The sequence below is a fragment of the Ipomoea nil genome, unplaced genomic scaffold (assembly GCF_001879475.1).
Source record: "Ipomoea nil cultivar Tokyo-kokei standard unplaced genomic scaffold, Asagao_1.1 scaffold1043, whole genome shotgun sequence".
Classification (NCBI taxonomy): Eukaryota; Viridiplantae; Streptophyta; class Magnoliopsida; order Solanales; family Convolvulaceae; genus Ipomoea; species Ipomoea nil.
Window position 1 is genome coordinate 4,129,553 of NW_017617471.1, and position 26,177 is coordinate 4,155,729.

Genomic DNA, 26,177 nt, shown 5'->3' on the forward strand with positions numbered 1-26,177 from the left:
AACGACTCGTCTGCCCCATATAATTTGTGAAATAGTATAAAGTTTATACATTTCGATTAAGAAGATTTGTCGATCTTATTAATTCAACAAAATCATACTGATTATGAAGCTTTGGGGAAAAAATGACAGTCCTTGTCATGTTGTCGGTCTTTAAACACAATTTTCTATAGACTCGCCCAAATAGGCAAATACTACTGCTTGTGCCTGAATGTATTGGACGTGCCAGCTGTTTCCATAAATCACATAAAATGATCTTATTATAAATTCACAATGAAATTGTTCACACAATAATGAAAATCACGTTGGCGACAATTCAGTCCGACTACACATACATACTTTAATTTAATGCATACACGAAATTCAAAGTAAAATCTGTGTGCACCCCTTTTCTTTACGTTTAAATTACTTAAGTAGCTCGCAGAATACAAAATAGTGTACAATACACACCAGACTAGAGTTGAAACTGTGAGTAGTCTGTGAGACTGTGAAACTGATTTTTTTCTTTTTTCTTTCAGTTTTGCCGTTAAAACCGTTTATCAAATCCACGTCATTTCCAGATACAAGGAGCACCAACCCAGCTTTCCCAATAATAATAATTTTTTTTTTTTAATTTTAAACTTGGAATGTTGCTCTGGCAATGCTGCATTGTATTGCGTGACTGACAGATCAACTTCTCTTTATTCACTGAAATCGCGGAATAATAAAAAGTTCTATCTCTGTTTTTTTTTTTTTTTTTTTTTTTTTTTTTTTTTTTTTTTTTTTTAATAATGGGATAAAAAAAAAAAGTAAGTAACATAATCGGTTAAAATAAAGTCCTTTAAATAGGTAAAATAGTGATATGGTACTGATAATATGAGACCTTTTGATATCTATGTGAATTTTAATTATACAATTTAAAAATTTTTAGTCCAAAAAATTAAATTTAAAATTATAAAATTGTAAATTAAATTAATTTTTTGGAATCAAATTTTTTAAATTGTATAACTTTAAATCCATAGTTTTCTTACTCTTTTTTCCCATGCCCATTTCATTGCTGTGTAAATCGCCCACAATTCCATTTTCACGATATGATTCAACTTTGTCTCACATGACTCCACCGCATCCAGTTAGCTCATGGTTGGGGGTAGTAAGAGATTCACAATCGCCTAGTCTCTTTGGGAGAAAATTCATATAACCTTTATTCAAAGTGAACCATTTCTCAATTGTGTTCAGGTTCATGATCCTATCATAACTATAATATTTTAAATTTAAATATATAATTTGACTAAATTTTTATCAAATAATTAAATTAATTATGCATATAACATACAAAATTAATTCAATTAATTAATGTAAGCATACAAAATGAGGTGAATGAATGTAATTTTCAACCCAAACCATCCATTGAGGCTAAAACAATGGACTCCTTACAACATACACGTGGGGTCCACAGAATTCCTGTTAAAGGAAAAACAAAACACTGTTGGTTTCATTTAACTGCCTGTTTCCTCTTTCTTGGGGGCCGTACGCCGCTTGTTAACTCAATCATGGAATATAATAAAAATAATATTTCTTTTTTGAAAACATAATAAAATAATATTTCTTTTGCTCTTCTTTAAGCTATTGGACTATTCGTATCCCTAATCCCTAATATTATACTCCGTAATATCTCAATCTGCCGTGGCAGATTATGTACATATTTAGTAAGGTTTGTAAATTAAAATATTCGTTCCAAAAAAAACTTTTGAAAATTATGTTTTAAAGACACTTTATTTGTTTTATTTTATATGGACAATTCGATTAATGAGACTTGTCTGATGTTATTTTAAATTTAATTTTTTATGATATCATATTTAGTATTTGTATATAAAATTTATATATTTAGAGACTATATTAAAAGTATTTTAAAATATAAAAATTTAAAATAATTTAAAATTAATAAAAAAATAAGTAAAGAAAAAATAGTTAATTTGACGGATGAATAGTGAACATGAAATGCAAAATATGACAGATGGATCGGAGTAATAAACACTTAATATTGATGTTTAAGGGAAAAATATGTGTAAATATAGACTTATGTTTTTATATTTGTACAATTCTCGTGTTTCTGATAGATATTAAGAATTAAGATAGAGTCATACCAGATCGGATGCAACATCAATCGAATTAGTTGGATAGTTGACTTAGTAACTATAACATTATAAGTTTAACTTTTCGTGGAAGTTGTTTATTGATTTTCTTGATTTGAATCGATTTTACCTATGTTTGGTGCTTTCACTCCTTTGTCCGTCGAGGTCAAGTGGACTTTTTCAAAGCACACATTTTAGTAGTGATATTGACTTTTTTTTTGTAAATCGAAGAGTATAGTAAGATAAGTTTGATTGTTATTGGTAAATACAAATTAGATTGCTACTATAATTGCGAGGTTTCAAGAGTGCAACTCTACGACAAAGAGTGGTGAGATACTGGATATCGGGTCAGATGAACTTAGCTTAGTGGTTCAGTATGCCGTATTTGAATAATGGATATCATGACCGGAAAATGCCTTTATTATTATTATTATTATTATTATTATTATTTTATTGGAGTATGCGTGGGTGCGGTAAAACGCCGCAAAGAAACACAGATAATTTACTGTGAAAGAATTTTAACCTGAAATCCTGTGTCTGTGGCTTCCATGCCTATGGCCCCTGGTTTTGGGTTTCATTGGTTTTCTGTTTTCTCCCTTCCATGTATACAAATATGCGTAATGCCTAGTTTTCCATTCCCATTAATTACACTTTTTTCTCTCTCACACGCATCTCTGCTCTATAAATCCTTTCATTTCATCATCAACCTCTGTGCTACAATCGCAGACAGGAGAAAATACACTGCTGCCAATTCTGTTGTTGTTTTGTTTGGGGAGCGGGGCTAGGAATCGGAATATATGACGACGGGGCTGGTAGAGCCGCGGGAGAGGGAGGGCGTCGGCGCCAAGAAGGGCCGGAACGTGGCTGTGATGGCGACGGCGAAAAAGAAGCCTCGTTTGCACAATGCTGTTGGGTTGCAGAGGCTGTTCATGCTTTGCCGCCAGGTGTTTGATGGAGTGCCTGGCTCGGTCCCTTCTTCCGCTGACGTGCAGAGGCTCTGCAATATTCTAGGTTAATGAACAAACTATATATATGCATACATATCTGGAATTCGTCAAAATCATATCCAGTTTACTTCTTGTTTCTGAAGAATCTAAGCTCTTTTGTTGGGAAGTCATTCTTAATAGTGATTGGTTTGTTCATCAAACAGAAAAAAATCCAATCTTTGATGCTTTTCCTTGAGTAGTAAAAGTATATTACAAGAAGGGGCAATCTCAAGTTGGTCAGATTGTTGGCTTGATAATCACATTGTTTCAAGTTCCACTTCTAGGTTTTAGTTTTTTTTGGTTTAAGTTGGTTAACGATGAACAATTTAGGCTAATCTACTTTATTGTGGTTCTAGGGTAGTTGCCTCGGGTTTTCCACCTAACCCAAAAGTACTATTACAAGATATGCCTTCTGTTTTATATGAAAATTGGGCAGGGTGAATGTGCTAGTTTATACTGTATATAATTGACTGTCAAAGTATATCATTTGTTCTGTGGAACAGTATGATGGTAGAAATGATCATTGATTGATAAGCAATTAGTTTTCTGACTGGATTGTTATTCTTCTGTAGATGGTATGATACCAGAAGATGTTGGACTAAGTGCGAATCTGCAGTTCTTTCAGCCTAAAACTAAGGTTGAAGGTGATCCAAGGGTCACATTCACAACCATCTACAAGTGCAACAACTTCTCGGTAAGAGAATCCATCTTCAGCTGTTTCTTATACTTTCTGATTATGCATACAGAACTGCAGAAACAAATTATAGTTTATGTGCCATATATATATATGCTTCTAGTGTTAGGCCTTCAAGTTCTTGGCTGGCATAGGTGAATAGATGTGTTCTATCATGGGTTCCAGTATACCAGAAATGGGTGACAGTAATTAGACTGGAAATATACTTTCCAGCCAAGTTAGTCAGACTGCTACCTTGGTAACCACAAGGTTACAAGTTTGACTCCCAACAGGAGCGGCCTATTGGTCTTCTTATTTTGAGTCGGTCAGCTATGGGTAACTACTAACTAGACTTGGTTTACTTCCTTATGATCCCCACTAGACTTGGTTTACTTATGATCCTTTGCTGGTTAGGGCCACACCGCCACAAGGCGGGGTTTATTCAGTACACACTTTCAGATAGTGGCTGCGGTTTCCTCGTCATGGAAAAAAAAATCAGCCTGATATTGCTTATCTGCTTGCATTTTGCAGCTTTGCTTGTTCTTTCTTCCTGCAAATGCTGTCATACCTCTACACAACCACCCAGGAATGACGGTATTCAGCAAGCTTCTGCTAGGGAGCATGCACATTAAAGCATATGATTGGCTTGATCGCGATTCAGAGTTGTCTTCAAGAGGTAACTCTCCCTTGCTTCTGAGTTGTCCATTGTCATTCTGCATTGCATTAAACCTCATGCACCATGCACACAGCAGTAATGGCGCATTCAGTAACCGAGCAAAATTTTCTTGGATTTTTTGTAGCTGATGCAGTTAAAGAAGGCATTGGAAGGAGATTGGCGAGGTTGAAAGCTAACAAAGTATTCACAGCACCATGCAACACTTCTGTTTTATACCCAACATCTGGAGGCAATATTCATGAATTTAAAGCTATTACACCATGTGCAGTGCTTGATGTGCTTGGTCCTCCCTATACCATGGATGATGGCCGCGACTGCTCATATTACAGAGACACTCCCTTCAATGCTTTATCAAGTAAGTAAATCTTTGGTTTTGATTATTTTAAAATCATATTAGATAAGCCCTTCTAGGCTGAATTGCATTATGCAGCACTCACTACTACTTGCTAAATAGATTAGAAGTACATTAACTTGATGAATAATCAAATTCCTTGAAGAACTAAGGTGGTTTAATGCTATTCACTGATAATGTTTTGAGGAAAAAAGCAGTGCACAGCAGAACAGAAACATAACCACAAACATGAAAGGAAATTCTTCAAATCGGTGTTTCAGAACAACCATGTAGTTTAGAAGCCTGAACTTTCTTACATAGTTTTTTGCACCCGATGCCATGCTTTCAACCTCTCATAGTCTCATAGACTTTCCCCTTTTATCCTGGAGGCATTGGTATCCCTTTTACCAGAAATGTAGGCTCCTTTTTTATTTTTCCCCCAAGACCTGCACTGGATATATAGCTGCAAAGGTTTCATAGTCTCTAGAGAACCAGACACACTTGTTCATGTTAAACTTGAGAAAACTCACCACCAAAGCTGCAAATGATGTAAAATTTGACACTACAAACAATGTTTTGTTAATACTCTGTTATGTAATCTGGTTTCAGCTTTCAAGTTTGAATCAGTTGTAATTGACTGTTTACATTACTGGAAAAATTGCAGAAGCAGAAGAAGATGGTGAACTTTATGGATGGTTGGAAGAGATTGAAATGCCCAAGGATGGAGAAATGGATGTTATCCAATACTTAGGTCCACAGGTTGTAGAATAGTCCATAAGCTAATCCCAGGTGCTCCTAATATTTCCTTCTTTATTTTTCCTCCTATTTTCTTTTGGGAGCTGCCATTTTTTATTCTTTTTGCCCCTAATTAGCTCATTAGATGTCATCTTCTCCAAGTACATGTAAGATGTAAGTATATATGTAACATGTATATAGACCAGAATAGAGTTTGAAGATATATGTGAGTAGCCAAGTGACAAGTGAGAATCCTTCTTTCAGTTTTCACAGTCTATGCTTTTATGGGTTCATGGTAACTTAAAATGGAAAAATTCACTTATATTCTTATTTTGTAATACATTGAATTCAACTGATTTAAAGTCATGTTGTTATTAAACTCTATTGGAGAAAAGCTCTTCAAAGTTTATTGTTCTATTTAAGATGCTGCTTTATTATGGTGCTTAATGACTTAATTTGTAACAGCTATCCATTATAGTGTGCATATATATATATATATATATATATATATATATATATATATATATATATATTTATTGTAAAAGGATGTAATCTCATCTCTCTTACTTTACTCTCTCTTCTACTTTTTCTGCTTTAGTTCATATACTAAAATTACTTGCAACACACCGGGGTTAGGAGCTAATAGGCCAACGGGCATCACACTTTACAACATAACTATTATAACTATTATATTTACGCTGCTCAAAAAAAGTGGTTAACTTATCAATCTATTGTTCTATTTAAGAAATTACTTGGGGAAAATGGTTATTTATTCCATTAGGATGTTGCTCAATAAAAATATTAACTCAATTGTGTGATGGGTTGAAATGGATGAAATGAGTAATTTTCTTTCCATTTTGGGATAGAAATATTTGAGAAATGAAAAAGACTATATAGTCTCACATTTTCCGATCATTTCATATTCTTTACATTCTTTTTTTTTTTTTTTTTTTTTTTGAAGATGACTAATTATAAGTCTCAGAGTATTAATTTCACTTTTGGTCCTATAACTTTTGAGGTTCTATCATTTTTGGTGCACAATTTTAAAATTTCTCAATTTTAATATCTAACTTTGTTATTTTTATCATTTTTTGTCATTTAGGCCAAATTGACGGCGAAATATTGTCAGAATTTATATTTTAAGGGTAAAATCTTCCCAAGAAAACATTTTCAATATCTGAACAAAAGAAAAATCATATTAAAAGAAAAAGAAGAATTTGCCAATCGTCAATGTTATAAATCCCATAAATCTTTATTTAATTTTTGAATTTATATTTTATTTTTACCTTATTCTTTTTAACAAAATTATAATCTTTTTCTTCTTAATTCTATCATTCCAACCAAACACCATGTAATATCTTCAATCACCAAATCAAAAGCTAAACCCTTCTAGAGTAAAACCTTAGCCCCTTAGCTGCCACAAAACCTTGTATAGAGTTGGCCTTTTATTTTCCCCCAAAATTTCACTTATCCATACAAATTGGATAAACTACTACACTTGCTTACACCCATGCCCAATAATTCTTTTTGGGCAAATTATACCATAGACCGGGGTTTACCTTGCATTGTATACCATGATTAAAAAAAATTCTTCGAATTTTGTATCTATAATTGACACATTCTGTACTTGCAGTTGATAATTTCTGTACATGTAGCTATCATATTATGTGTTAGCAATTATCAAGTCAGATTCTGTATCTATAGTTGACACTCTTTGTACATGTAGTTGATAGTTTCTGTACCTGTAGCTATCATATTATGTGTCACCAATTATCAAGTTATTTGTTTACATGTACATAATTTGTTAACTGTAGGTACAAAATGTGTTAACTAAAAGTACATAATTTTTGTAACAGAATTCACAATGCAATATGAACTCTGGTCCATGATCTAACAATTATTCTTTTTCCCAATGGTTTTAGAAGCCTAACTAACCAAATTTGCATTGGGCTTATATCACACTTTCCACACACAAATAATTGTTAAAATCTCTCTCGCACACAAGATTGTGCATGTGTAATACTTTTTAATTAAAATATAATTTTTTTATAAATTTATTGAAATATATTACATGTCTCACATGATACGGTCTTACACAAGATATATATAGATATAATAATCAAGAAATGAAGGGGCCATCCACCTCGAAGGACTAGCTATTTAATCTAAGCATTCTTCTAGAATTTTTTTGAGTTCTACTGACACTTTCATTTGGGAGAGTCACATAGATGACTAGATGTCATTTAGCTCTAAACTACTTGGCAATTGACATAATGTAATTGTATTTATTTATTATTTCGCTTAATTTATGGAGCAACGACAAATGTAAATGTTTTCTTAATTATCACATCTTTGAAAGAAAACAGCATATCTTCATGCTAATTTAGTTAAAAAAAAAAAAAAAAACTGTTTGAAAATGAAACTATAACATTATCCCCCTACTTAGTTGATAAGTGATGGATATGGAGCACCAAACTCTTAACTTGATTGTTCATAGCCCATATGGCTGATTGAACATGAAATTGTAGGTGGGGAGTCACTTCCAAATATTTATAATTAAATATTTATTGAATTGTAAAACCCACCTTGTGACTCATACAACCATTATACCATAGATCATGATCCACCTTATAAGATGGACTATTTATATAAGGTAGATTTTTAATATGCTAAATATACATTTTTAATACACTAAAGGTTCATTTTTAAATGTACATTATTTGTGTACAAAGTTCATTATTTGGTAGTATACCAAATAATGAATTTTTAGTACATAAATAATGTACATTCAGTATATTAAAGATGAAAGTTTATTTATGGTTCATATTGCAATGAGGACCATGGTCCACAATATAATTTGCAATGACCACAAATTATATCGTGAACCAGGGTCCACCTTGCATGATGGACCATAGTCCAAAACAACGTCATTTTATATTAAGTAGTTAATGGCATCAATCATTGCATCATGTTTAATAACATTTATCCTATACTATATGTCCATAAGATTTGTTATATAAGTTCATAAACTTAATGTATATAGAGCATCCTCAATAGTTGTGATTTTTGAGGAGTTTTTGCAGGTGTAACTAGGAAAGAAAATATAGGAGGGGGAGATAGAAAGAGAGGAAAAAAAAGCAAGTCTACCAACAAAAAAAATACTCAAGATTTTATGTGCCTAGGGGCACTTGAGTGCATCGGGCAAGTAGTGCCGAAAGCGCGAACAAGACCTGAATTACATTTTCATACCAAAACTCACACTTCCTGCAAGAACCCCATTTTCTCATTTTTTTTCTCTTTCCTCCACATTATCCTTGCTTTCTCAAAAATCATCACAAACTCCATAGATGGAGATGCTCTAAACACTAAACTAGAAGTACATAATATATATTTTTATTCACATTCTATATGTTAATGATTCTTTAATAATGAAAGTATTTCTGGATCATATATATACTAATAATGTTAATGAAAGTGTTCTGGATCATATACTAATAATAATGTCTTAAATGATTACCTCCGAGTAACAAAACATAAGTGTTTTCACCATCCAGTTCAATTTGTTGTCAAGAGTTTGAGCTCCAATATATATAGAAGAATATCTGCGATTCTGCATGATGAATTTCTTGTTCAAAGTGTACAATATAATGAAATTTTTGGGACAATTTCATTATAGAAGAATACACAAAAGTGATGATATGGTGTAAATACAAAAGGCATTCAATAATTGAGCCATATTACAACATAAACTTCACCATAGCAACAATTACAACTATAAAGAATACACACTTTCTTTTAAGCATTTTCTTCTCCTTCACTTCAATTTCAATTAAATCCCGTACATCGTGTATCTCGCTGATCATTTCACATCTCATTGTTGTAATCAACTTCTTCATTTCCTCCATTTTAGAAGCAGTAGGTGTCGTTGCATCGCTCTCAGTTTCTTCTCGTGTAAGTGAAATTTGTTCTTTCCAAACAAAAAAACCACACCCACGACCCTCCTAGACCGTTTTGGAACATGTACAATTATTATTAATAATATATTCATAAAATTACAAAAATTTAAAGAATATATATATAGAATCAAATTGCACCTTCCATCTTTGACACCCATAAAATTTTCTCCCTGAATCTCGAGTTGAGCAAAGTGGGGCTTTCAACCCACAACTACAGTACAAAGATGGTTCATATTCCAAGTTGTTCCGCACATAATGATGAAGCTGATGAAGAAGACATTGAAGCCGATCGATGAAGAAGATAGCTGCATGAAGAAGATAAAATAAGATACCTACGTGAAGTAGAAGGTGAAATCTATTGATGTGGGTTAGAGTTTCAATTCTTTTAAATGTCAACAAGGTAAAGAATGTGAGTAATTATCAAGTTAGTAGTATATTTAACTTCCATGTCAGCCCTTTGGGAAGGGCTATTTGGGCAAACCAATAAAATATGCTAAGTGAAGAAAGTTTAGAAGTGTTTTTTTTTTTTTTTTTTTTTTTTTTAATGCTAGTGACTCTATTATATTGTAATATATCTATTGTGAAGCACAAAGAGTCAACAACGGCTCCTCCATTGAGAATCAATCTCATGACCTCTCATATGAGAAATGTCAGAACATGTCATCTGAACACAAGATGAACCTAAAGAATTGTAAATTACTTTTTCTACATGATCGAATTGCAATTCATGAAGAGTATTCATAAATTACAATTTAACAAAAAGAGATAATTGCAATAACTCCAACCAATCAGTGTAATTGGATAACCCAAAGAATTGTAATAAAAATACCACATTACCTTGCATAAAGATTAAAAAAAAAAAAAAAAAAAAGAAGTGACTTTAATAAATTGGTGAGTGAATGAAGCTAAAAAAGAAAGTGGGAAATCTTATCTGCCATCACTTTCTTCTTTCACTATCACGACGTCCGTCCAGTTGGTGTCGGTGTACGGTGGGACCGGCCGGCCAAGTTCCGATGTGACATTTGAGTTTGCCACGTACGCTCTCACTACTATACAATATACATAACTAATTAATCTGCATTTACGTACCTCGGAAAACGGAAATATCTAATCTCCTTGTCGTTGACTATGATCTGTCTTTTCAAACCTTCTTTACTCATCACTCATCACGTTTGAATGGGGTGTTTAACATTTTTTTTTATTTTTATTTTTAAAAAGCAATCCTCTTATATGTTTGGTTGGAAGCTTGGATAGTGTAGCTGGTAAGAATCTCCCTTTGGAATGTGAATTAAAGCATGCAGACCAATAGTATTAAGAAGTATTGGGAAATGACACATACATATATAATTATATAAATTAGAAAATAATAATAATGTAGGTCTGGTGTACGGTAGCTAAGCAAGTAGTATCTCATGCTCCCTAAACTCTTCCTCTATAAATCATTTAAAACTTAAAAGGTCCACCACTAATGCATGTATGCTCAATCATACTAAAAAATTGACCTGGTCTTTCTCTATTTAGGTTCACCTGACTAATTCTCATTCACTCCGAAAATAAGCTAAGAACTGGTTTGGAAATTCTTCACTTGTGGGAGTTGAACCTGGATTATCCTAAAATTTTTTCTACGAAAAGAGTCCATTTATCATCTGAGCTACTATCCCAGGTTAAGAAATGACGTTTTAGAAAAATACAAATATTAATATAGAATGTAAAAAAGAAAAAAGGAAAAAAAAAAGTGGGGATTTAATATTTAGACCAAAAAGCCAAAGCTGCCCTCATCATAAAGCAACACATCAGTAATCTATATATCCTTTTAAAATCTCTTTTTCTTTTCGACATACTTAATGAATACGGGTGTTTATACATGTGATAATATCTTTGTTAGTTGTACTTTATACTTAAATATAATTATGTTCCTTTATAGTAGTTTTATCAAAGTAAAAAACTCCATTATCCAATCAGTATCCACTAAATATATAAATTTGAATCGCAAATTATGCCTGCAATGGTTAGCAAAATAAAAATTATAAACTTATTTTGAGTTAGTTAATCTTTGAGTTGTATTCTAAGAATGTATCCACTAAATATATAGCATTATGTGCGGTATTGTTTACTTCCTCCGTTCTGTGTATATGTCTGGTTCAGTTAACAAGATATGACGAAAATTATTTTTAGTTCAATTATTCATATTGTTAAATTTAGCATTAGTATAAAATTTATATATTTAAATTATATTAAAAGTACTATGTCAGTGATCCATAAATAGTAAAATGAGACCTGGGAAGTATTAATTATGGAAAAAAATAAAAAAGGAAGGAAAAGGAAAACGAAGTGTTTCTTGTCAGCAATCCATGTGGGCACAAGGCCTAGTTGGATACAGAGTACTTCGCAAAATTATCAACTTTAGTGGAGAACATTATATTTGTAATAATTCAATTGAAGTTGACGTGACACCGTATAATTCAATGTAATAAAATTTAAAAAGTTAGCATTAGTAAACTCATGTCAAAATAATTGATAGCATAAATGGTTTATGGACTATACGCTATGTGGGGTTATGTGTGTAAGATTGTAGAGAAAATGAATGAAATGAGAGTAATTGTATAAATGATGGGGTTTAGTACACAATATGATTACATGCAAGTGAGATCAAAAGTCTTCACTAAGGTCAAAAAATATACTAAGGTATTAGTATAGGTTCAAATGACGTCCCTTTTAAAGAGTGGAGACTTGGCTTTTATAGCACCATAGAGGTGAGCACATCTGCACATGCATGCTCAGATCTCATCGACACATCTGGCTTGGCACTTGAGCAATGGTTGATTAGGTTTGTCTGACACGTGTTGACTCCTATGTGACTTAGGCTGAAGCGATGACTAAATATATAGATGGTTTGGAGGCCAAAATTAAACCTTAGTCAGACATATCGGCCCCTAATATGAGAGAACGAAAGCACGCACAAACTAGCTAGGTCGAAATGCATAGTATAATGATGCTATGTATATCACCATTAATAATATTAAAATACAAAATTGAGTGATATGATTGACCTTACTCTCTCAAGTGGAGGACATATCATTAGTGTTCGTATAATATATATATATATATATATATATATATATATATATATATATATATATATATTTTCTTGAAAGACTCATGATTCTTTACAAGATATTTGAATATATTTATATAAGGAGTATTGTTTATATACACTCATGTTGCTCTCATTTCTATATATAGATGAAGATTACATGTAGAAAAACATGTTTTATTTTCATTAATATTAATTGATTATACTGTATAAACATAATACATGTCTCAGAAAATCTTACATAAAATTCACGGATATTTAGCTTGAATATATTTAAGTGTACCAAAGTTTCCCCTGTAGACACATTAACTAATTTCCTTGTTTAATTGTAGGCACCTCTTTTGAATAAGATAACTGGCCTATAAAGACTTCTCCAAATACTTGAATATATTTATATATTACATATATCATGCAACTGAAAATGAATTATGTAGAGATAACATGAAAAACTATTAGTATATAGATGCTTATGCAAAGAACTTTAATTTATTAGCCTTTATCCTATAATAATATATTGCATACCATAAGCTATTTGTACATACATTAATATAAAAAACTTTAAAACTCAATCCTATTATTTCATCTTCTCCAATCTCCATTGCCATTTAATTCCTTTAGTTTACATCATCTTCTACATTATGCACAGTGATATCACTGCACAAAGAGTGCATAAGCCAGTAGCTCCAAGCCAAATGGTTCAAAAAAGAAAAGAAAAGAAAAGAAAAGAAAAGGTGTCTAATTAGGAATGATTAGTACAAAGAAGGAAAAGAAAAAGACTTCTGAATAGGGGCACGCACAAAGAGGGAATAAAGGTTAGTTGTAATCTTCATCTTTTCCTTTTTCTTGAGTTCAATCCAACTGTGAAACCCATTGTGCACTTTAGCATCAGCTTCACTAAGTTACATTTTTGTTTTTTTAATTTAAGAAAGTGGGGAAAGAACACAAAGGTTGTCTGTCGGTTTCTGAGGTGATAATGGCGGTTAAAGTGTGGAAAGAAGCAGCCAGTGTGTGGGTTCTGCATAATCTTCTTGGCTTTGGCCCCATCTACATTTTGGTTTTGAAATAATCATCAGAATAGTGTATTTCTTGAGCCAAAGGTACAACCTTTACTGATTCTAAATACCAATAATGTCTTGTCATACTAAGCATAGAATGTGAAGTGTGAGTGGTAGGAGTTGACCAGTTGTTGGTTCTGTTTGGTGAGGTTTGCATTTGAAGTTATTTGCTGTTCTTAAGGTTTTGATGTTTGGGTGTTCACCTAAATGAGGGTTTCTGATAGATATTGCTACCTTGTTTTAATTTCAGCCTAATTTTGCTCTATTTTTCAGAGGATTTTCCCCAGAATCTTGAATTGGCTGATTTCTCTGGCAGATAGAGGTGAGCTTTCAATTTCCAGAACTTATTATATTATTTCTGATAGTTATATGGATATTTGGCTGCATTGTTTTCTTGTTTTAAGCATGATTCTTGAAATTTTTTTCTGCCCAATTTTCTTGCCCCTAAGTTTCAGTGTAATCTTAGAGCAGAAATCATAAGATTTATCTGTATTTTTATTGTGTTTCAGAGTTAGTTCTTCCCCAGATAACGTGTTTCTGTAGTTTTTGGCAATGGCGGGGAGTTTTGGCCTTAGGGAACTTGTTATAGTCTGTCTTGTTTTGTCATCGTTAGTTGGGTATTCCGAACAAGCACAATCCTTTGAAGTTCGAGCACTTCTGAGGATTCGAGAGCTTCTTAACTCCCCGGCTTCCTTGAGGAGCTGGAAGAACGACACGGATTTCTGCAATGCTGAAACGAGTTCTTCAGTTACGGTTGTCTGCTATGGAGGAAGCATAACTCAGTTGCATATAATCGGCGAGAAGGGCACGCCTCAATTGCCCGAAAACTTTTCCATTGATGCCTTTGTTAGTAGCCTCGTTAAGCTCCCGAGCTTGAAGGTCCTCAAGTTAGTGTCTCTTGGTTTATGGGGGCCGTTGCCTGGCAAAATTTCGAGATTATCAGGACTCGAGATACTTGACCTGACCTCCAATTTCTTCCACAACGCCATCCCGAGACAAATCTCATCGTTGATTAACCTCCAAACACTTATACTCGATGGGAATAAGTTCACTGGCAGGCTTCCAGATGGGCTTGGTTTGCTTTCAGATTTGGCGGTTTTGAGTGTGAAGAACAATTCTTTCAGAGGCCCCCTCCCGGATACACTCGGGGATTTGCAAAATCTTCGGATTCTTGCACTGTCGAGGAACAATTTTACGGGAAATGTTCCTGATCTTACCAATCTGGAAAACCTTCAAGTCCTCGACTTGGAAGACAACTCTTTCGGGCCCAAGTTTCCACTAGTTGGCAGCAAAATCGTGAGCCTCGTGCTTAGGAGGAACAGGTTCACCTCTAGCATTCCCGAGAATGTTCAATCCTGTCATCAGCTCGAACACCTCGATGTTTCTTCCAATGGACTTGTCGGGCCGTTTCCATCCTCATTACTATCTCTTCCATTAATCACTTATCTAAGCATTGCAGAAAACAAACTTACAGGAATGCTTTTCGACAATCTACCCTGCAATTCTGCACTGAATCTCGTGGATCTTTCTGCTAATCTCTTGACGGGAACATTGCCTAGTTGCCTTCATAGCGGTTCCAAGACCAAGGTTGTGGTTTATACCGGAAACTGTCTAGAAACTGGGGACAAAAATCAACATCCAGTCTCCTTCTGTAGGAATGAAGCTTTAGCTGTGGGGATTATACCTCGCCATCACCGTAAAAAGATGGGTTCTAAAGCAATTCTTGCCTTGAGCATATGCGGGAGCGTTATTGGAGGCGCCATACTAGTTGCTGTGGCCCTTTTAATCGTCAGAAGTTTTCGTGCAAAGAAGACTGTAAGGAAAACCCCCACGAGATTAATAATGGAAAGTGCTTCAACTGCATACACCTCAAAGTTGTTCTCGGATGCAAGTAAGGTTCTTCTTGCCCTTTCACTCTCTATGTTTAGCCATGAGTGCTCGGTTTATTGTTTCTTTTTTTTGCATTTTTAGTAACGAGGGAAACCTGCAACCACTACTCGAGGGTGTGGACTAGGTAAACTCTGCCTTGTGGCCCTAGCCAGCAAAGGGCCACATAGCTGATCGATTCAAACCAAGAAGGGCGCCAATAGGCCACTCTTCTTTAAAGTTCTTTTGTGCAACTAAGTGATAGTTTGGTCTTTCACCATGTCCATAGGGTATATTACTCAAGCGATGAAGTTAGGGTCACTCAGCGTTCCATCTTATCGAACGTTTTCATTGGAAGAGCTTGAAGAGGCAACAAACAATTTCGATACATCAAGTTTTGTCGGGGAAGGATCTACCGGTCAGGTATGGTAGTTCAAGTTCGCAAATTTCTGAAAAATGTATGGTAACTTAATAAATACAGCCATACAAAATGCTTAGATGAGGGCTGAATTACCTTTTTTATGCACTCAGATATACAGAGGCCGGCTGAGAGATGGTTCGTATGTTGCTGTTAGATGCCTGAAACTGAAACGAAGCAATAGCATTCAAAATTTTATGCATCAAATAGAGTTTATATCGAAACTCAGACATCAACACCTGGTTAGTGCGCTCGGGCACTGCTTCGAGTGTTACTTGGATGATTCGAGTGTCAGCAGAATATTTCTTGTCTTCGAATATGTACCAAATGGCACCCTGAGGAGCTGGATATCTGGTAATTTAACAATAATATCTAGTCTCTGTACTCTCGGGATTTATATACTGTTCTATTGGGCGGAGGCCTGAAGAGCCAAGTCCTACACCATGTGGCTAGGGGGACCGTTGGGCAGAAGCTTGAAGGGCCAAGTCCCAGCTCGGGATTTAAAACCATAATGTCTGACATTTAATCTTTTCTACATTCACAAGTGACTAACATTTAGTAGCTAAATCTGCAGTGAGGCTTGAATTAGAAATGCGTTAATAAAGATCATGTCTGTGTTATAAAGTTTGACAGTTAAGTCTTGCCTGTTTGCTTTGCAGACAAGCATTCTAGACGGAGATTAAACTGGGCACAGCGTGTTTCAGCTGCTATAGGAATAGCAAAGGGTATCCAGTTCTTGCATACCGGGATTGTTCCTGGTGTCTTTTCAAACGATTTGAAGATAACCGATATTCTGTTGGACCAGAACCTCGTTGCCAAAATTAGCAGCTTTAACCTACCCATTCTGGATGAGAGCACAGGAAAGGTTTGAACAGATAAATTTCGGAAATTTGAACACACAGACACACACAAATATCAACACTCGTGAAAGCACCAACTCAATTCTCTCGTTATTCCTGTGTATATCAATTCCTTGTATTAATAGTTTGGCGTTACTATCTGTGCAACTTTGCAGGCCGGCCTTCATGATATTCCCAGTGGTTCCAAGGAGGTTAATGGTGCAAGGTTTGTGTATACATATATTTTATTCATAATTGATCAAATGCCATATCCTTCTATGTCTAAATACTTCTGATTCTTCAACTCCCATCGGGAGCGGCCTATTAGTTTTCTTGGTTTGAGCCGGTCAGCTATGAACAACCTAAGCTGGTTTACCTCCTTGTGATCCTTTGCTGGATAGGGTCACAAGGCGTGATTTACCCAGTGTTCCCTTGTCATCCAAAAATAAATAAATACTTACGATTATTTTTCAGTTTCCACTTGGTCAGCATATGAAAGTTGTCGCGATTGAAGTCTTTGATATCTATAAACTGTAACTTTTTTGCAGGGAAAGATACAATGAAAAGCTGGATGTGTATGACTTTGGTACAATATTACTAGAAATCATTACAGGAAGGAGGATAAATACCAAGAAGGATGTGAAGATCCTTAAAGAACAGGTACTCTGGAAACCGAAACAGTTTTACATGAGCTCTTTATGATCTTAGTAAACTCTTTCTCAATAGCTTTAGCTTGTTCATGCATCAATGTTGTAGTTGCAAGCAAGCCTCACAGGCGATGATGCATGGAGAAGGAGTGTGGTTGATCCGAGGGTCAAGAATTCGAGTTCAGATGAATCGGTGAAGACGATGGTGGAGATTTGCTACAGATGTTTGCTCGAGGATCCTGCAGATAGGCCGTCGGTTGAGGATGTGTTGTGGAATTTGCAGTTTGCGGCTCAGGTCCAAGACGCGTGTAGAGGAGATTCTCAGAGCAGCGATAGCTCTCCCATTTCGCCTTTTCAGCCTTCACGCCAGATAGCCATTCGATAGCATGAGTGCATGAGAGGTGTTTTTGAGGAAGCAATGGCTATGGCTTTGCTTCAGAAGATTGAAGAGCTTTGTACTAATGAAAATGGTGAATGCAAATAGTTATCAGTTTTGTACAAAAAACCATTTGATCTGCAGAATATATAGACAGTATCTTCTCCTTATATGTCACCAAAATGTCTAATGAGAGGATCAAAACAGTTCAGTCACTAAGTATGAAAATCAATGAAACGATTAATATTTCAAACCTTCTATTCTCATGTGTGCTCTGATGGCAAGACCCCTAAACATGAAGAGCTGCCACAGAAACATTGAGAGCCTTTTGGATTAAGCCTAACCTCCCCATAACTGAAACTGAGCTCTTCATCTTCTTGTATGTCTCTGGAAGCAAAAAAGCAAACACGGGGTAACAAGGCTCCAGAACTCCGCACTATTACTGAGCAGAGGTTCCCACCATCGCATGAATGGTTAATAAAGCGTGCAATATTGCCAATTTTGGTGGCATCAATGTTCATCCTCATGCATATATTCCCAGACCGAAGATGCTCCTTCACAACCAGAAGAGCAGGAGAAAAATGGCCAGTGGATGAAGTTTCGTCATATAGTTTCAGGCGAGCTCTTGCTTCTTCAGTCGTCACAACTTCACCTTTCAAGCAAAATTGCACATAAAGAGGAATCAATTTAACCTTTCACTAGGTTATCTTTCAACACAAAATAATAATAATGGATTAATGGAAGCTGCAAAAATGATAAAATGTGGTGAATAACAACAAGAACCAAATCAAGAAACTTGTGATCTTTTAAGCATCAAATATTGTTGTATTTGCGTTTAACATATATGCATTAATCAGATATAGTATAAACTTTCAGGAGCATGCAATTCAAAAGCTTGAACCAAATCCAAATTGCTGCTAGACAATAAAACAAACACTTTACCTGCATACTCGCAAACAAACTTCCCTTTTTGAATCATCTCAGCAGCGCACAAGCTCCAACCTTTTCTCTTATCCTTGACGATTCTCAGCCCCACGGAAACCCCCTTCTGAGTCAACCGGTTCCCGCACTCCTGCACGCAGCGGCAGCTCGGACCACACTCCTGAGCCGGAAACTCGGCCGAGTCCCAACACGGGCATCCCAAACCCTCGCCGTCGCCGCAACTTCGGCAGCACTCGCACCCACGGGCGCCCTCGACCCTGAACAAGAACGGGTCCGGTATGGCCCGACCCGCACCATCATCCGGACCTCCCCAACACTGAGCTTTTCCGGTAGCGTTCGGCAGGGTTTGAATGCGGGTGTATAGGAAGTAAGCGTAAGGTTGAGAATCGACGGCGTTGACGAAAGGGACTGGTGAATTCTCGAAGCTTCTAGAAGCGTCGGCGATTCTTGCGGAAGTAATGGCGTCGGAGACTCGTCGGAAGGCCTTGCAGGTTGATGAAACGGAGGCGAGATCGGGCGGTTGTAAGTAAGGGATGATGAGACGGGCACACCGGAAGAAATGCTCTTGGCCTTCCGAGTAGTCATCCTCTTCCGGTGCGGGTCGACCCGTTCTGCATCGTTTCTCCATCGTGTTCTGCGTGTCTACTGAATAATTTCACTGATACCCCAAAGTTATGTAACACTTACAAGTAGACTCGTCTGTTTCTAATAAATAATAGTTTGGTCCCTGTTAAAATTATATTATTGCCTCCATTGATGAGTGTTTATGGCACAAGTTTTTGAATTTATGAGAAATTCTTTTCCTGAAATGTTGAATTCCTAGTCTCAAGGCTCTCGACATCCTTCAATATAGAATCAATTTCTCTTTTTCTTTTTTTCACGATTAATGTATTTCTATTGTCCCATATTTAATATTGTTCAAAGGATTATCAAAATAAGCAATAATATTCTATCAAAAATACTATTTGTGAAGATTTTCATCGAGATACCTGAATAGGGCATTAATTTGAGCACCGCAGTGTACAAGCTAAAAAAATCTCATCCCAAATTTTTTGTTCCGATAAAATTTCTATTTGTGATGTTCTAAGAATACCATCCGCAGTTAACCGCTGAACAGTGTGATAGTAAGGATTTTTTTTTTTTTTTTTTTTTTTTTGCATAATCAGTTAGGTAATAGGAGATTTAGGATAAAACAATTTCATGCAAGCCACTGCTTAGACTTCAACTTTCCAGGTAAGTACACATAAACTTGAGAAACTTACAAATATCTTCTAGCATGATGAATATGCTCAACCAAATACTTTCTTTAGATTTTTTTTAAAAAAATTAAAAGTGACAATTGCATATCGAGAATTGAATCTAATCCCTCCTGATATGAGTAGATTGAATAGGGTACCATCATATCCCTATAGTCAATCATCTACCCTTTGAGAATTATCGCTGGGGAATTGAAGCCACTATAACAACCCAGTCAGGGAGTATGAGAGATTAAGCTAAAACAAAAGGGGAGGTGGGAAATTTGACAGAAGAAGAACAAGGGAGAATAACATAGAATGAAGTAAATAATTTTCATTAATGATGTCTTGCTTGCTCTCCAATTCATGCACACAACCTTAAACTTACTTATTTTAAATTTGACATTAGGCATTAATTTAGTCGTGCAACACGCGTGCAGCACACGTGTAATGTACGTTATCAATAATAAAATTTAAAATTTACAATTTTAGGTTGTATAGTTCAATTTTTCTATATATTGAGTGTTAAAAGATAAATTGTCACACTAATTATACAACAAGCTCATTTAATTTTCATTACAAATTACAAGATTTAAAAGGGAGGTTATTTGATAACTCTCTTTAAGGGTTTTTTTGTTTTTTTGTTTTTTATTTCTTATAACCAAGAGTTACCATCAACACCCATGGAATGGCTTTGGTTTGGCACTAATATGGCCTCTGGGCTATTGTGCTTACCTTGGTGCCGGTTGCATAGTGAGTAAGGTGAAATCTGATTTCACCATTCATGACCTATGACCATTTGTCAACTCCGGAGCAAGGCTTGGGCTGCATCGAATTTAAAAATATTAAGTACCATTTTTATTTAATTTTATTCAACGATTTACTTCAATATAATATAACGTATGCATGTTGCAGATTTCATGGAATTATCTACTCTTCAATCAACTCATTGCAAATTGGTCTAATATCGAAGTAAATAAAATTGATGAAGGTTTTTGGGCACACAAGTGGAATGACCATGGTAAGGCTTCCTTTACCTTCTCCAATCAACCTCAATACTTTACTAAAGTCATAGATCTGTTGCACATGAATAATATCACACGTGTTTTAAAAGATGGTGAAATTATTGTTAGTGGCCAATACGTGGATACCCAGTTTTCTTAACACAATCCATCATGTTTTAAACGTAGATGTGAAAAGTCATTACAAAGAGACTAATCTTATCGATGTTAGAATTTGTTTTAATCCACAGTCATGATCAATTGCAACACCAAAGGCCACATCACATGACAATGCCCAAAAAGCTTTCGGATCCACATAACAATTTGAAGGTAAAGCTTTTTTGGACATTATCCTGTGATGCCTTTGATGTTGCAATTGATCATGGCAGATGCAGCTGGATTAAAACAGAAGAAGAATAAGTAAGAACAAAAAGGAAATTAAATAAATTTCATTAACGATGTCTTGCTTGCACTCTAGTTCATGCACATAACCTTAAACTTATTTTAAATTTGACATTAGGCGTTAGTTTAGTCGTGCAACACGCGTGCAGTACTCGTGCAACATGCGTTATCAATTGATCATGGCTGTTGCAGCTGGATTAAAACAGAAAAAGAATAAGTAAGAACAGAAAGGAAATTAAATAATTTGCATTAATAATGTCTTGCTAGTTGTTTTGAATTAAAACAAATTATAATCGCGATAAGATAAGTCCCTTTGCAATGAATTTTCACATCCACGTATGGATTGTGTTAAGAAACTGGGTATTCCCGTACTGGCCAACAGGAGTAATTCCACCATCTTTTAAAACACGTGTGACATTATTCATGTGCAACAGATCTAGTGCTTTAGTGAAGTATTGATTTTGATCAAAGAGGCTAAACGAAACCCTGCCATGGTCATTCCACTCGTGTGCCCAGAAATTATCATCAAATTTTTTATCTAAATATTAAACCAATCTACAATGAGTCGATTGAAGAGCGGAGAATTTTGTGAAAACAACAACATATATTATATTATATTGAAGTAAATTAAATCATTAAATAAAATTAAACTTGAGTCAGTTCTAAATTAAATAAAAATGTATAGTAGTTACACTCGTAAATGCATTTGCATTCCTAGCAACCCCAAACCTTGCTCCGGAGTTGACTCACTATGCAACCGGCACCAAGGTAAGCACAATAGCCCGGGGCCATATTAGTACCAAACCAAAGCCATCCCATGGGTGTTGTTGGTAACTCTTGGTTACAAGTGAAAAGAAAACAAACAACGAACCTTAAAATTTTCATTGAGTATGTGTTTTAATTTGCAGATGCGATGTGTAGTGCTGTGTTTAATTCTCAGCAAGCTAAGTATTATGTGTGTGTTTATATAAGCTAAGTAGTATGCTTCTAAGCGTGATTAAAGGCTATAGAATTTGAGTCCTTTAAAATATAATAATAGTTAAATTTGTGGTTTGTGCAAATATAATTATTCTGTGAACTTTGATCCATATTGCAATATAGACATGGGTTTAAAATACACAATTTACATATTAAATGTTTATAATTTGAATTGTGAACAAATCAAGCCATTACAATGGAGTAAAACAAGCAAATTTATTCATTTATAGAAAAAATTAACAATTAAAAACTAATTAACTCAAGTTTAATTGTAGTCAATGATTTAATTTAATTCACTATAATATAATATATGTTGCACATTTGCACTATAATATAATATACTCCGTATGTTGCAGTTTTCACGAAATTCTCTGCTTTTCAATCTACTCACTGCAGATTGGTCTAATTTTGAAGTAAAAAATTCTGATAAAGGTTTCTAGGCACAGAATAGAAAGACCATGGCAAGGTTTTGACTAACCCCTTTGTACAACACTAAGCATATGTGAGACATGTTGATATAAATGTATGTGTGCGGGTGGATGTCTATCATTATTTATGTCAATTACATATTCATAATTTATAAAATATTAAAGTGTGCTGAACAAATTTTATATCAAGTTTTACTCATAACTTTTTTTTTTCTTTTTTTACACTTAAATGTTAGGTATTTGTTTGGTCCGAGAGCATATCTCTAATAATTAAGATCACATCTTTTCTTTTCTTGTTCCCCCAAAAGTCATACTTAAATGTGAGTTTTTTTATATCCCTCAAGAGTCTACTTAAATGTGAGTTTTTTTCTTTCTTTCTTTTTCTCAAAAACGATTTCTTTTTCAAGAAACTTTTTTTTTTCTTAAAAACGATTTGACTCATAATAATCTATCAATTGAATTTATCTATTGTAATCTTTGTTATTAAAAAAAAATTATTAACATTTAGAGCGATTGTTGGTAAGTCAAATTATGATAGACTGTCCTTTCTTTTCTTGAAGTTAAGTGTTTTATTAACCACCAAAATAGGATAAAATTGTATAAGTCATCTATCTAGTGACTACAGTCTACAAGACTACAATGGGATACTATGCAATGAGCGTTTCAAGTCACGAGTGGTATATTAGAGCTTAGCAGACAAGCCATTGTAGGAAACAATAGAAAAGGGCAAAAGGCTATTCTCAAACATACCAGCCACAAAGCATCATTCTAATTTTACCCAATGAAGTTCATTCTATAGAAATGGAGATGACGATAATTCAAAGGAAAAATGCAGGAAAAACAAAAACAAAACAAAACAAAACAAAAAAAACATAATATCTTTCAAGACAGAAATTCTTCTGCAGTACAGTTTATGCTCTGAAATCTAACCGATTGTCTTGTGAACATCAAGAGATAGAGCCACGCGTTGAAAACGATATTCCATTGGCATGCAAGGGCTGTATCCCGCCATCACAAGATTCAAGAATCACTTGTTTGCTAATACAGAATAAGCAGTTATTTTTTTCCCTGAAGAACTAAAATTTGGATCCAAATCAGGTACTGTCATGAAGTTTTGAGCAAGGCATTGAATTTGCTCTAGATTTGATAGATTTTAACACTACAGTAGATCAATGGGATTCCATGAATTTGAGAGAATTGAAAGTCAAAAGATAAATTTCAGCATCTGTGTGTTTTATTCTTAAAACATTTTCAGACTCTCATTGTAAGCTAGATAGAACTGCTGCTCCATATTGATATTAATATCATCGATTCTCGCTTTTTTTTTTTCTCCAGTTACCAAATCAATAGAAACTAAGTGTGTATCACTATCATAACTCATCCGTTGCATGAGTAAATGACGATCCTGATTCCAAATTCGTATCGGCCGCAAAATATCATCTCCACCCCCGATGGAGGCATATTTATGCCAATTAACCTCACTACCATTTTGCATCATTAACCAAACCTCCCATCGTCCATCCCTTCTCCTCCGTCCCCCTCGATAACCAATCAAAGCAATAGTGTCATTCATAACCGAAACATTAGCATGTACAAGACCTTTCCCTTCATCCCCATTTTGGCATGGAGGATCAGATGGCAAACTAATTGTCCCAAAAGTCTCGGCACTAATGTCGAAGCAGAGCAAATACGGCGTAAACGAACCACGGTCTGAGTATCCATAAAAATTCCAATAATACTTTCCTTTCAAGTAAATATCATGATAGGGCCTTGGCCACAATCGATCGAAAAGAGGATGTGGATTAATTTCTCTCCAACCCCATATGTTATCAACCTCGCTACAAACCATTACCTTGTACTCACATTTCCATTCATCTTCATCTCCACAACACCAAACAATGACAACCTTCCCTCTCATGTTGTTACAAAACCCAAATCCAATTGATTCTTTCCGATCATCTGTAAGGAATTTGTGAGGAATGGAATTGTGAGGTGGGGAGATCGGTGGTAATGCCTTAATTTCCCGGGTGGATGGATTCCACATTGAAATATTCCTAGTTCCATCATCACTAACGGCAATTAAGCATAATATACCCTCAATACACTTTACATCTACTGTCTCTGAACTAGGTAAGGGTAGGTCTACACATCCAATCTCATCAGAATCCAATTCTTTGTAAACTAAACCAAATACTCTCTCACGCCGAAATTCACTAATCCCAATCCGACGCTCGAAAATGGCATAATCTCTTCTCACCCGACTAATTTCATAGTGCTTGTGTTGGAAATGATTATCACTTTTTATTAAAGAATAAAAGGATTTAGAAACAGACTTAAATCGCAAAAGAGACTTTACCGGCAATCTAGCCAAAATCTCGATCAGCAGCTCCCTTGGAAATTTGCAGTTCTCCATTTTGTTTGGATTGAATGAATAGCTTCGTCTAGGTAAATTTGTTTAGGGTAAATAGTAAAAACGGTGGTGATTGCAGTAACCTTGACTACGTAAATGTGGGCTGGGCTAACTGGCTAAGCGTGATTAAAGGCTATAGTATTTTTTTTATTACAAAGGAAGGGGGATACCCATACAATCTATGCCTACACTGAGGCTCGAAACCTAGACCTCCCACATAGGGGAGCAATCCGATACCAGTGGACCACAAGCCACCGGTAAAGGCTATAGTATTTGAGTCTTTTAAACTATACTCCGGAATAATAGTTAAATTTGTGGTGTGCAGAAATTATTCACTTAGACCTGAGTTCAAAATATACAATTTATATATTGAAATATTTATAATTTAAATTATGAACAAGTTTTAAGTCATCAATATTTATCCAACAACAAATTTTAATTAAAGCATGGGACGGTATTTAAATTTAAAAAATTAACCCCCATCCTCCAATTGGCCAATTGTTATGTTGTGGAACCGTGTCCACCTTGCAAGGTGGACACGGTTATATATCTTCATAATTACTGAATTATATGTTTATAATTATAAAGTTATATATTCATAATTTTTGGATTTCATATTCATAATTATTGAACTCTACTATGTTCATAATGACTGAACTTTATGTTCATAATTATAAAGGTATATATTCATAATTTTTGAACTTCATATTCAAAATTATTGAATCTCTATATTCATAATTACAGAATTATATATTCATAATTATGTTCACAATTCTATGTTCATAATTATAGAACTATATGTTCATAATTTTTGAACTATATATTCATAATTATGAACAGTTTTTAAATCGTGTCTACCTTGCAAAGTGAACACGATTCCACGGCATAATTTGCTCTTTTGTTCTTGATTGAAGACAAATGCTCCACGTTATTATGTTCGTTTCATTTTTTGTTATTTTTTAATATAACTAGTTCTTTTACGCGCTTTGCACGAATGTAATAATGATCAATGATTATTTTT

At 34.7% G+C, this 26,177-nt stretch overlaps 4 protein-coding genes and 1 long non-coding RNA gene across 12 annotated transcripts; 2 read left to right on the forward strand and 3 right to left on the reverse strand.

Annotated features, from left to right (window-relative positions):
* Positions 1-2,680: 2,680 nt before the first annotated feature.
* Positions 2,681-5,781, forward strand: LOC109181824 (plant cysteine oxidase 1-like). Of its 2 annotated transcripts, none has more exons than XM_019331744.1 (5): positions 2,681-3,119; positions 3,667-3,788; positions 4,299-4,443; positions 4,520-4,798; positions 5,439-5,781. In XM_019331744.1, exons 1-5 carry the CDS (start codon positions 2,906-2,908, stop codon positions 5,543-5,545), a joined length of 867 nt encoding a protein of 288 aa, XP_019187289.1. In that variant the 5' UTR covers positions 2,681-2,905; the 3' UTR covers positions 5,546-5,781. The 2 variants fall into 2 exon arrangements, with proteins under 2 accessions (XP_019187289.1, XP_019187290.1); XM_019331745.1 differs by having other exon boundaries at positions 2,689-3,119; positions 4,568-4,798.
* Positions 5,782-9,190: 3,409 nt separating this feature from the next.
* Positions 9,191-9,957, reverse strand: LOC109182179. The gene is made up of 2 exons (XR_002054339.1): positions 9,604-9,957; positions 9,191-9,510 (listed from the first exon to the last, which is right to left on the reverse strand). It is a non-coding gene; the product is annotated as an uncharacterized LOC109182179 (long non-coding RNA).
* A 3,322-nt stretch (positions 9,958-13,279) lies between these two features.
* Positions 13,280-17,930, forward strand: LOC109182177 (probable inactive leucine-rich repeat receptor-like protein kinase At3g03770). 6 transcript variants are annotated; one of them, XM_019332266.1, is made up of 10 exons: positions 13,280-13,371; positions 13,485-13,656; positions 13,865-13,936; positions 14,124-15,505; positions 15,770-15,903; positions 16,012-16,252; positions 16,558-16,763; positions 16,914-16,963; positions 17,286-17,397; positions 17,494-17,930. In XM_019332266.1, the coding sequence occupies exons 4-10, from the start codon at positions 14,167-14,169 to the stop codon at positions 17,767-17,769; spliced, it is 2,358 nt and encodes a 785-aa protein (XP_019187811.1). In that variant the 5' UTR covers positions 13,280-13,371; positions 13,485-13,656; positions 13,865-13,936; positions 14,124-14,166; the 3' UTR covers positions 17,770-17,930. The 6 variants fall into 6 exon arrangements, with proteins under 6 accessions (XP_019187811.1, XP_019187815.1, XP_019187812.1 ...); XM_019332270.1 differs by lacking the exon at positions 13,280-13,371 and having other exon boundaries at positions 13,447-13,795; positions 13,888-13,936; XM_019332267.1 differs by lacking the exon at positions 13,280-13,371 and having other exon boundaries at positions 13,447-13,758.
* On the reverse strand, positions 17,754-19,442 carry LOC109182178 (histone-lysine N-methyltransferase SUVR3). Of its 2 annotated transcripts, XM_019332272.1 has the most exons (3): positions 18,703-19,442; positions 18,015-18,412; positions 17,754-17,842 (listed from the first exon to the last, which is right to left on the reverse strand). In XM_019332272.1, exons 1-2 carry the CDS (start codon positions 19,328-19,330, stop codon positions 18,024-18,026), a joined length of 1,017 nt encoding a protein of 338 aa, XP_019187817.1. In that variant the 5' UTR covers positions 19,331-19,442; the 3' UTR covers positions 17,754-17,842; positions 18,015-18,023. The 2 variants fall into 2 exon arrangements, with proteins under 2 accessions (XP_019187817.1, XP_019187816.1); XM_019332271.1 differs by having other exon boundaries at positions 17,841-18,412.
* A 4,379-nt stretch (positions 19,443-23,821) lies between these two features.
* LOC109181520 (F-box protein At1g30790-like) lies at positions 23,822-25,281 on the reverse strand. Its single transcript, XM_019331327.1, has 2 exons — positions 24,124-25,281; positions 23,822-23,971 (listed from the first exon to the last, which is right to left on the reverse strand). The coding sequence occupies exons 1-2, from the start codon at positions 25,157-25,159 to the stop codon at positions 23,916-23,918; spliced, it is 1,092 nt and encodes a 363-aa protein (XP_019186872.1). The 5' UTR covers positions 25,160-25,281; the 3' UTR covers positions 23,822-23,915.
* Positions 25,282-26,177: the final 896 nt, after the last annotated feature.